General features: G+C 39.5%; 2 protein-coding genes across 2 annotated transcripts; both read right to left on the bottom strand.

Annotated features, from left to right (window-relative positions):
* Positions 1 to 2,223: 2,223 nt before the first annotated feature.
* LOC104414077 (wall-associated receptor kinase-like 22) lies at positions 2,224 to 5,786 on the bottom strand. Its single transcript, XM_039299207.1, is given in 5 exon segments — positions 2,224 to 3,160; positions 3,163 to 3,621; positions 3,894 to 4,001; positions 4,458 to 4,686; positions 5,115 to 5,786. Coding segments are annotated over 5 exon segments (2,208 nt in total). The 3' UTR covers positions 2,224 to 2,420.
* A 343-nt stretch (positions 5,787 to 6,129) lies between these two features.
* Positions 6,130 to 11,355, bottom strand: LOC104414079 (dehydrogenase/reductase SDR family member FEY-like). Its single transcript, XM_039299211.1, has 4 exons — positions 11,272 to 11,355; positions 10,703 to 10,876; positions 10,245 to 10,349; positions 6,130 to 6,366 (listed from the first exon to the last, which is right to left on the bottom strand). Exons 1-4 carry the CDS (start codon positions 11,353 to 11,355, stop codon positions 6,130 to 6,132), a joined length of 600 nt encoding a protein of 199 aa, XP_039155145.1.
* Positions 11,356 to 11,921: the final 566 nt, after the last annotated feature.

Below are 11,921 nucleotides of genomic sequence, written 5' to 3' on the forward strand. Positions count from 1 at the left end.
CCCTTGATGGGAATTTCCCATCAACTACGTACCCCCAAGATATTTGCTGCCGAGATGTGTCTAGAAAGTCATCCTCCCGAGAATGCCAAAACTCTTTGTATTATTGTGTTTGTCTGATTGCTGAACCCACTCAACCATCGAGGAGGAGACGGCGGTTTGGAATATGTTCTGGAAACCCAAACCTTAATCTTTTTTATTTCTCAAGCCACAGCCTCTCCCCTCTCATTTCTTACACACTCTCTCTCTACTCTCTAGTATTGAATAGAGAATATAATATGGCATTCTTAAATAAATAAATAAATAAAATATAAAAAGTAACATTTTAACATCATTCTTTTAAAATACTTCATTGTAATAAAAGAACCGATAGGGTCGGTTACAGAATATACAAAGTAGATTTCAGGTTTAAAATATTAGAATCAATCCTAGCATATTCTAAGTTTCAAATTTAGAACTACCCACCCTAAAATTAATCCCTAAATCACTTTATATTGATCACTAAATATTACTTGTTCTTCACTTCACGAGATCACTTAATTTCATATTGCCCCAATTCAACTTTTGCTATCCCTCTATAGAATTTCAACTAATTTTATGATTTTAAAATATTTCATGGATGTGATTAAATTACCCCACTACCTCGAGCATTAATGTGCAGAAAAATTGTCAAAAAAACAAAAAAGAAGAAGAAGAAGAAACGATCCCGAACTCTTGCTTTAGAGTTTGTAAGATTGGACTTCCAACATTAAGTCGAGCTCCCTTTATTCAATAAGATATATTTGATGCAATGGTTAGTAAAAGGTAACTTGTTCAATTGAATATTTTGATTTTCTTCAATGGCACATGTGTTTTATATATGAAATTGTCATAAATTCTAAAAAAAGAGTCACGCACATAGAACCCTGCAATAGTAAAATTATTATGTATAATTGGGCGCATGCTAGAGTGATAAAGAAATGGTAGCCCAGCGGAAGCTTGGCTACGCTTTTCATTTCTCAATTTTACATCTTTGTATTTCATTAAATTTGTCATGCTTTTTACTCGGTTTTCCATCTTTTTTCTTTTTTCTCCTTTTTTTTATTCTATTCCATCCATGCATTATCTTTATGCCAATAATTCTTCTTCTTCTTTCTTTTGTATCCTCTCCGTTACAGAATTGTACTTTTTTTCCTTTTTAGTTTTTTTCTTCCTATCGATCATCACGAAAACTTTTGCGTTACCTACCTTCCAATTTGCCTTAATTTGTTCTTTAATTGTCTATTTTAAAAATATATTCGATGACTTCAAAATACAATTGAATCATGGATTTTTTTCCACATCAAATCATTTTTATAATTTTAAATTTTAATCTACAATTTTCGCAGGCTTTACCTAATTATTTTCAGATGTTATGTTGAAATTCAAAAGTTTTACATGGAGTATTAGCCGATGAACCCAAATTACATTGACCTCATAATACATAGGGGAATATATATATTTCCCCTAGAAATTTTCAGTAGAAACTTTCTCTTCTTAAAAATACATGAGATGATACATTTTTGCCACAAAGAAGATTCAGTGGATGTAATTACAAGTGAAATATTCAAATTTGACTAGCATTTTTTTCATTGTCTCACACACACGTAGAATTCAACATCTATATCTTTGATGTCATGTAAGATTTTGTAAGACTATTACTAACTGTTCTAAAAGTTTAAGCTGTCAGATGAAAATATGATTTATTTTTTAAACATTCTAACACGAGGGATTTCAAGATAAACCCCAATGGCTTCGAGATGTAATACAATAATCGCTCTTTTAAATTTGCCTGCTTCTTATTTGGCTCAACTCTGACTGTTAGCATGGCGATACCATTTTGATGATTGCTTTCGTGTGTTAAACGTCTATTTCTTGTCGGACGCCTTCACCGGTACTGGACCTGATGAATGAGGATGCAAACTACCACTGTGGACCCAACATATGATGATGCGAATACCAAGTGGACAACCACGGCGACGATGCAAATTGTATATCATGTCCCGATGGATGATGATGCAGAGTACCGTGCGGAACCAACGGATAATGATGATGGTGAAAACTACCCTGGGGACCTTGTTGTAGAAGAATCTGTTGCACCGATTAAGTTGCCGTTGTCTTCATTTCCACGACCAAATTTCATTCGAATTGATGAGAATCTCCCCAGCAAGATGCTATAGAAGAATACTTCAGACCATGAAATAAGCAGAATCGTCCTGTAATGCAACTAAAGTGTTCCCAAATCCTTACATTGCACAAATACACGAAATATCTTGTCTGTAGAAGACTAGATTGCCTAACTAATCATCTGAATGGATAATAGTAAGATAATACTTTTTGGTAGATGATAGTTTGCGTGCATGCCAAACATATGTAAAATAACAGGTAATTGAGATCGTGTATCTTTATCGTTCTAAACTGTGCATGAGCAGTTGGAACTCGGATGAAGTTGTCTGAGTTTCGGACCTCACTGGCATAGAGAAATCATGCCAAGCTCGAATTGATCGAGTCCTTACGTGGTCAATTGGATGATGATTTTGCTCAAGAGTGGAAGGATTGACATGTTGTGCTCTTATTCGCTCCAACTCCATTGCCACCTCTTTCATGGTAGGTCGATTCCTTCCATTCGAGTTCAAGCATCTCTTTGCCAAATTTGCAACTCCCAGAATCTCTTCTTCTTGACTTTGCTTTATCAGTCCAGCATCAACGATGTCAAGAAGGTGGTTTTCCTCCATTGACTCGATAAAATACACCGCTAAACTTCTGCCATCTTCCGCCCTCATTGCAGAGATTGGCTTTTGCCCCGTTAATAGCTCAACTAGGACTACCCCAAAACTATAGACATCGCTCTTGTCTGTGAATTGGCATGTTTGGAAATACTCAGGGTCTAAGTACCCAATTGTTCCTTTGACCATTGTGGTCAAGTGAGTTTGATCGATGGCAATCGATCTCGAAGTTCCAAAATCTGCTACTTTGGCCCGGTACTGGTCATCCAAGAGGATATTTGAAGACTTCACATCTCGATGGTAAATGGGTATGGCCGCGGTGAAGTGCAAATAGGAAAGAGCTCCGGCAACCTCGGTGGCAATCCTCATTCTCATTCCCCATGACATTGGAAATTCTTCGATTGGATTATGCAAATGCTGAAAAGAGTTCCATTTGAAATAAATTCATACACCAAAAGTGGAACCTCCATCTCCAAACAACACCCCAACAATTTGACGATGTTACGATGATTAATTTGTGAGAGAATCATAACTTCATTGATAAATTGTTCAACTTGTCCTTCATCTACAATTCTCGACCTTTTGACTGCAACAATCCTTCCATCTGTTAACATTCCCTTGTAGACAGTTCCTTGACCACCTTGACCGAGTATCCTGTTGTCATTGAAATGATCCGTAGCTTTCTCTAACTCTTTCGAAGTGAACAATTTGCTTTTTTCCATATGACTGCCCTCGTCATAAGATAGCTGTTGTAACAAAAAACCGCCATTTCGTTTGAAGAACTTCTCTTTAAGCTTGATTTCATGCCGCCTCTTTATGAATTTGTAGAACCACCACGATAATCCCAGAAAGAATACGGCTCCAAAACCACTGCCCACACCTTCATGACAAAAGTCGAGAACAATTGCTTTAGGGAAATCTCTAATTTCTTCGAGGTAACTAAGATCATTACACATTTTTCCCGTTAAATTTGAACATTAGAAGATAAGTCACTACACTTCTGCTCGATTCAATAGCATTTAGCCTCTCGAATGAAAAGAAAACAAAACAGTTGCGTCATGAATTAAGGAGAAATATGTAGGAGCAGAAGTATTGTGAATTATCAGAACTTTTAGACCTACATTGACAAATGATCTAGAGCATAACATTTACCTATTATGGCCACGTTATTGTTGTTGTCTACACAGTCATATGAACCAGGTCGGTTCACACACTTCCCCGGGCAGTAAGTGGCATTTGGGTTTAAGCACTCATTTATATCTGCCAACAATCAAAAAGGTTACAAACAACAATTTTAGAGCACTGTCAAAATGCTATAGACAACCCTTTTTCTTGTAGTATGTGCATAAGTAATTTATCCCTTAATGGACCGAGCACATATATAGCAGTTAGACTACATGAATGCCGTGTGAGATGAATTAGGATGAAATGGACAGAGCTTAGACAAATGAAGAAAGCATACAACATAGAGCAGAGCTAGACAGAACAGTTCAATGAATTTTTTCCTGGTTCACTGTCTGTATTCTAATCCAGTTCCTCGTCCAATTACAGTTTTCCAAAGGTACGATGTAGAGTGAAAAGATCTGATATATAATGACGCTAATCCAACTTACTCGTTCGGGTAAGCAAATCAATCAACATATAAATGAAAAGAATATCAGGTCCGTCTCACCTTTGCATCCATCTTTTATATAGGGATTACCGGCAAAGCCAGACCTGCAACGACATTGCACGTAAAGTCTGGGGTTATCAGAACCGTAGTAAAGTAGTCGCGGTGGTCGCACCAGTAGCTGGTCGTAAGATTGTATAGGTAAAGATCATTTGAAATCGGCATGTGTACGAACACTTCATCGGAGATACCCCATTCAAGAGTCACGGGCACATGCGACGGTAAGGTTCGTGTATCGGTCATGTTGCTAGGGAAGTCGTACCCCGACGTGATCCACTAAGAAAGCGTACCTGCATTTGTGTGGACGGTTCATTGGGATTAATTTTGACTCAGTTTTCCCATAAGGCCTTCATATGAACCACCAACATGAGATAGGTGACTTCAACCCCCACTGACAATAATATTTCCCGATTGGGTAGTCCTAATGTACTAGTCTTACTTAAAATACAAATTTTGATTTAATGACAGCTAAATATAACAAACATTTTCTTTTTGAGTAGAAATTCCAACTTAACCGAGTTGATTCCGGATCAACTGAATTTGACTAACCTCACGCCGGAGACACTAAGACCCCAAATCGAAGTCCAAGCAGGGTGGCTTAACATTCAGATCATTTTCTCACTTAAAGGTGTGATAATCAGACTGGCATTGTATGCTTAAATCAGAGATTCAAAACTTTCAATTCGGTAAAGCTTTAACATTACCTGCACGATCCATCGGTGCCCATCGATGAACCATTCTCTGTCTTGAAATCCACCGAATACGCCTGTAGCCCGAAGGGGATCGTGTTCATGCAGCAACCAATCCCATTCCAGCAGTCGTCCTGGCTGGCAGTCTGGCTGGCAGTCCCGTCGCATGTCGACCTGCAGCCAACGACTGCTGACATCATGCTGGGGCTGACCATAATACGCCAGGTTGTTGCACCCTCCAGATACGAACACGTTCTTTGTGTGCGAATACATGAAGGAACTCCCGTTCAAGTTCAACGACGTCGAGGTGTTGCCGCTCACTGCTCTGCCCGTGCAGTTTGGCAGGTTCGGCTCAGAGTAGAAGACTGGCTGAAAGACCTCAATGAATCCGTCGAAGCCTCCGTAGTTCTCCGGTAGGGAAATGTTGAGCACTGTCACATTCATGAGGTTCTTCAGCGTGGCAACAGGGGTGCTGTTGCCGCCAGGGTGGCACTCGATTTCATAGTGTTCATCCAGGAAGCAGCCGGACCCGATCCCGAACGGGTATGGTACCGTCAAGTTGCCACATGTGGCGGTGCAGTTGGGCAGGGCCACCGGGGGTGGCGGGTCTACTGCTGCGGCGATCAACGGCAGCAGAAAGAGAAGGCAATAAAGAGCGACCAGCTTGAACGCCATTCGCAGTATCATCGTGATCATCATCATTTTGTTTCGATTCGTTGGTTTGTATGATTTGCTCCAAATGGGTAGAAGCTGAGAATAAATAGAGGATTGGTCAGCGCTTCCAACGTTGACGGTGCCGATAACTTGTAGATGTTAGCTTACTCTATGCATGACGATATTTGTAATGATTCCTTCCCCGGTACGAGTTTTTGGTTCGGATTGTTTAACGATGTTTTCCAGTGCACTACTGAGTGCCTGGTCAATGCGGGCGCCGAGCTGGTTCGCCGTCTGGTCATTAATCAAATAGCAATTTATATCCATAGTTGGGATTCGGGATAGAGATTATCTGCATAAAAATTTCTAGGCCGGCCTAAGTCTGACTTTTCCGTGAGCCCAAGCCAATGTTGGGGTACTTGCCGGAGTCGCTCTCCTTCCGACCATGACGACCTGAGCTCCAACAACTTCCATTCCTGACGCGTGCTCCGTTAATTCCCTGCTCCCATCTCAGCACCTTGACCTTTTCCAAGCCAGGACATGCGATTCCATGAGAAGCTTTGATCAGGCATCGTAGACTGGGCATGAAACCTTTTTCATCTGTCCATTTTTCCTGAACAAATACGCAAGGCGAATACTAGACACACTCCCAAGCTAAAAATGTTTATACTTCTTGACAGGTCTCGGCCATCCACACAGTTCGTAGATGTCAGTTTTTCAGTCATGCCTCAGGCCAAGGCGCCCTCTGTCAGTGGCCGTCCTGCGTAAGTTCATAATTTTCCAATACAAAGCGTCATAAATTGCAAAACTCTGCTATTTTAGACACGTCTCATTAAGGATAATTTTTTTTTTTTTTTTTATAATTTGTACAGCCGGTCCCTAACGGAGAAACCAACACTTAAGACACCAAATGCCTCCACTAGGTTTTGAACCCCTCACATTTGAGGAAGGATCATTGAAGCTCTTATCCAGTAGAGCCACCACGGCCGGTGGTTATTACGCTTTACGCCAGAGTGTGACGAGGACATCGCGTCCTTTCGGTACCATAGAAGTCTACATGTCTCCCTCACTTCATGGCAAAAAGATGATGAAAAATCACCAGCCATTATCCCTGCAAATGGAGGAGATATCTGGTGGCTTAAGTCGGGGAAGTCGGGTTTACTGTTCGGTTCTCTGAAGTACAGAGCAACCCCAAGAAAGCTCATCCCCTCTAGCCTTTGAAACACACAAGCAATTCAATAAGAATTTCCTTGCGTCCTTGGTGTTCCTTTTCCATAAAAAGCCCACACACATTTGCATATTAACACCAAAAACTAGCAGCGGTATCAGGGCTCAAATATTGCAAAACCGAGGACCAAGTCACAGACATATTTACTAAAGCGCTACTATAAGTCGAGTTTGAAACGCTTCGAAGCATGCCGGAGTATCGCGAAAACTAATCATGGATGAGCGTTGAAAACTGGTCGATTCTTAATATTGTACTCACTCTTTGGTAGTGGTAGGTAAATTTCAGACAGACAGCCGTTGGGACTAAAACCCAAAAAGTGCAGCGTTCATTCCAAACTCTCGCGCATTCCTTCGTATCATCTGCAAGGCTCGACATCCTTCAATGCGTACACTGGCTATAGGATGCAAAGTTCTTGGTGGTGTTGAACGGTACATCAGCTCAGACAGAGCAAAATAGGGAATTTCTTGCCCCTAACCAACAAGAATATGTAGCAAGATACATTTTGCTGCTAAGCAGTGGCCAAATGAAAATTGACCAAAAAAAGAGTGACATGCACATCTTTCTTGAGGGAGACACTGCAAAAAATGCCCATGTCTGTCAATTAACATTTTGTTCCCCTTTTCTTTTTTCTGGTTAAGCAGTCTATGACTTGATTCCATAATGAATAGATGTCACACCCCAAAACCATCGAAAATGGGGATGACATGGCTGTCTTTCCGACGGAAGGATGCAGTCTCAAATCATCAAAGTCCAACTCCAAAAGTCCCCCGTTGATATCATTCATACTACTCAACACTAATTGAAGAACTTGAAAAAGATTAGAAAATAGGAAGGTGAGCAACCACAGCTCAATGAGTAGTGCATCTCTTCTAAACAAATTGAACATTTATTATGCACATTTACAAACATGATGTCACCATTTATCAATCCCAAAAATAGAGTACCATATACGCAAATTATCAAAAGTAAATAATATCAACAAACCTTTTTTTCCGTATAAATCAATAAAATATCAATTCACAATAACAAATCAATCGATGGTCTATCGATGGGCAAATTCCATTTAACCAACAAATGGTCCATTCTATAAATTAACCACATCACGATGGTCCATTCTATAAATAAATCTCATAGTCCAATAACCAAATATGCTTAAATATCTAGTCATGGTCACGCATAACGCCACGTGACAAGCAATCAAATATTTTAGTCTCCACTAGTGCATACCCACAAGTTCCTCACTAGGCAACAAAGATATTTCATCCACAATCCACAAAAATCAAATCCACAAAATCAAATCATATTTTCATTTCATATATCACCAAAACTTTTGCAACTCAAATTATACACCGTCAAAATGCTTTTCATAAAACATTTTCAAATCATTTAAAGACTTGTCTCATAAATCGCTTTTACAAACCGAATCAAATTAAATGTCTTTCATAAAGAATTTCACAAATCGATATCTCTATAACATTCCATAAAACCATTTCAAAATCAAAAGCTTTTCATAAAAAAGTTTCACAAACCCAAAATACATAATATTTCTCAACTATGTTCCTCAAACGGAATATATTTTTCCACCAATCAATTTTTACACTATTCACGAACACCAAAAAGTAGCAAATGTCCAATTCAAATTTTATGTAACAACCATACTTATTCATATATCATAACATATTAAATCCTTATCATTTTGAATACATGAGTTTATAAATTGTTAAAATAGATAGCACCACTCATTTGGAAAAACTGGAAATCTACTTATAGTGATTACTCAAGTCGACGCACTCGAATTCCTATCATTTCCTATCATTTAATCGAAAAACTATATCAAAATTCAAGTAAATCACTGCTCCAATGAACAACTCAATAATCTATACTTATTCGTTGATGAAATGACACCTTTGCACTAACAAAACAGCTCGCTCACAGCGGAAACCTATTGTTGTCCCATGCACAACTCACGCTAAACTTTTCGAGCCATAATTTCCTCCTCCACATACATCCATTTCAAGCAAGTGTGCAGTCCATAGAAAGCCGTTTTAATATATTACAACAACCCAGCTCAGCCATCCAAAACCTCACCAAAAACAGCTGAAATTCAGGCCCGAAGTTTGCCGTTCAGAATTGCATGTGAGGAACTTTGAAATTTTGTTCCAAACAAATCATAAACTCAAATTGAGATCCGTAAAATACTACAGCTTCATGACACCTTAAACTATCATTTCTCTATATATTTGCTGCCCAAAGACTCAAAAATCAGGACTTCACCACACAAATCTCTAAAAATTCCGAATTTCAAGTCATAAGTCTGAAACTACTTTGATTGAACAAGCGAGGGGTGCAAGCATTTATCAGGACATTACGATATGAAGTTGAGTCAGCTTGGCGAGGTTCCTGTGGCACAAAATCCTCTTCTTTATTCCTCTTCCTTCTTCTCCTTCTTCCTTCTCTTCTTTCTCTCTTCTCCCAAAGGCTCTCGGTCACTTTAAGAACCGAGCATCCCCTTCTCTTCCCTTTTCTTCGAATTTTCAACCTTTCTTTTCTTTCCTTTTTTTTTTTAATTTGGTCCACAAATGCCAATATTACAATAGAAATGAACGGAGTAACTCTGTTCTGTTTTCCCAGAAAACCGAATTTTCTTTCGCCCAATAACATTGACAGGAAGGCAGAGGACAATTGTTCCTCTAATTTCATGTGTTTGGGGGCGATGTCTATTGAATCTCTGGTCCATGTCCTCTTTAATTTTTCATCTATTAGTGATCAACTCTTAGATTTATCTCAGCAGCCGTAATCCACTAGATTATCTACTTTTTATATTCTCAGAAAAGGTCATTCTCAAGCAAGAAAAATTCAATAATGTAGAAAAGAAGAAAAGGAGACCTAAAGCGCATAATGCAATGATCATAACATAGAAACAATTTTATTTACCTTTAGAAGGATCCAACATCCAAAATCCTCTCATCCTGCCATTTGACAGCCGCGAAAAAGCATAAAAAAGCCAACGCTGGTCATTCCACAATTTCAAATGGAACATAAAGCTAAACAATAATTCCAGGTCAACGGATTACCAAGTTTGATTCGACGCTACCAGGGTGCGCAGCTACACATAGTACTGAAATCTTTGCCTTATTATGAGTTTAGTGCTTAGAGCCTTCAGAAACATGAGCTGCATGTTTAAAAATATGTTGTGGGGGAAATTTAGCCTCATGGTGGACTGTTTTGTTCCACGATTGACCGATTCAAGTTTAGGTACATACCTGGGCTAGTTTGCTTGATCCGTAGGACATCAAGCTGCTGAACTTATGCTCTTCATTGGCACCGATTTTCCAGGACTTGGGTTCCACGGCTCCCCAGTGATGAACCTAGGTTTTCTTGAAGCTTAGTATTAATTCAACAAACATTCTGGATTTAATTTTATAGGTAATTCTTTTCAAAGTTCCAAAACGATCTTTTTATCTCAGACAACAGTTACTGTGGAATTGACGTTAACGATGCTAGCAGAGTTGGCTTTGAGCATTGAGGGGAGCAGAAGAAGGGTGAGCAGCAAGGTGCCGATGTGATTAACTTAAATATACTTCTTGAGTCCATCCTCCAAAGATTGCCTCGGCTCTGCTATCGAAAGTAAACAGTCCAAGAAGAATATGCATTCTGTAAGTGTTTTATCTGGATCTAAGCTCAATGCACTGATAAAAAGGAACTGACTGAGCGCGCATACATAGATGGGCAAAAGTAGAAGAGAACATGATTCAACACAACAGCAGGAAATTATGCCTCCCAGGAGAAGAATCCCGGCATTGTTGATGAGAATATGAAGGGGCTTTCCACTTTGATCCCACTCCACTGTGGATTGCCTGACTGAGCTAAGGGACAGCAAGTCCAGTTCCATCACCTGCATTTGGATCATTTCTCGTATTATTACTAGAGTCAGAGACAATCAACGATTTAAATGTCTGGAAAGAGTATCCAATCCGGTACAAATGTCCTTTAAACCATCTGATATCAGTCAAGAAGACGACTATTGGACGTGTAACTAGACTACCGCCCCAGTGAAGGTCCATCACAAATTGCTTCCTTAAAGATTGACTTAAAACGTCTTTTGCCAGTTCAGAGAACTTCATTAACTGAAAGCTTTGCTCAGTTTGATCTAATTCAACCATCAGGACCCAAGATGAAGCCTGTGCTAAACTTGGGTAATGAAACCCGACGTTGGTGATGAGGTGGTCGAATGCAGATCAGGGATGCTCACGTGCATAGCTGTCAAGACTCACAGTTTTGCTATTTTACCTCGACATGCAGCGTCTTGATATCGCCAGTCTCTTTCCACCTTTTAGCAATCTTCTTTGCCCCATCAACTCTCTGGCAAGCCATTATCACATGTGCAGCGGCAAAAGCAAGTTCTCTGTAGAAAACATCCGTCAAACCTTTCCGGGCAATTAGATATCCTCCTCAACAGTCCTTTCCATTACCTCGTTCATTCAAGTTGAGATTTCATTTTAAAGAAACATACAAGCTACTGTTTCTTACTTTAGTTGATCCCCTTTTCGTCCTCTGATTCAAATATCGTTGGTTTGCTTCAGAATCATACGGCCCTTCATTTTGAAACCGCACAACAATAGGGAGAATTCTGAGTTAGAGAGAGAGAGAGAGAGAGAGACCTGGCTATGTGATAATCAATGCCACTGGTAGAGCCCGTGACGATCACACGCCTCTCTCTCTCTCTAGTCAGTCATTGCATACTTTATCTTGATCACATCGATTGCACTGATCTATACAATTATAGTCAGTCATTGCATACCGTCGGTGTTTTTGCGGAAGCGTGTGTTTGATGTGTGTGCAAGTGTGTTTTGTGTGTGAACTTTCAAGAGGGCTAAGGAAAGAACAATATGGATAACAAAATAATTTGCAGCAAGGGAACACAAGGGAACAACAAAACA

The sequence above is a fragment of the Eucalyptus grandis genome, chromosome 1 (genome assembly GCF_016545825.1).
Source record: "Eucalyptus grandis isolate ANBG69807.140 chromosome 1, ASM1654582v1, whole genome shotgun sequence".
Lineage (NCBI taxonomy): Eukaryota > Viridiplantae > Streptophyta > Magnoliopsida > Myrtales > Myrtaceae > Eucalyptus > Eucalyptus grandis.

Coding starts and splice junctions, on each gene's coding strand:
- LOC104414079 (XM_039299211.1), bottom strand. CDS start 11,355: ATGGCTTGCCAGAGAGTTGATGGGGCAAAGAAGATTGCTAAAAGGTGG. Junction 10,877..11,271: donor TCAAGACGCTGCATGTCGAG/GTAAAATAGCAA, acceptor ATCCAAATGCAG/GTGATGGAACTGGACTTGCT. Junction 10,350..10,702: donor TTCTACTTTTGCCCATCTAT/GTATGCGCGCTC, acceptor AAGAAAACCTAG/GTTCATCACTGGGGAGCCGT.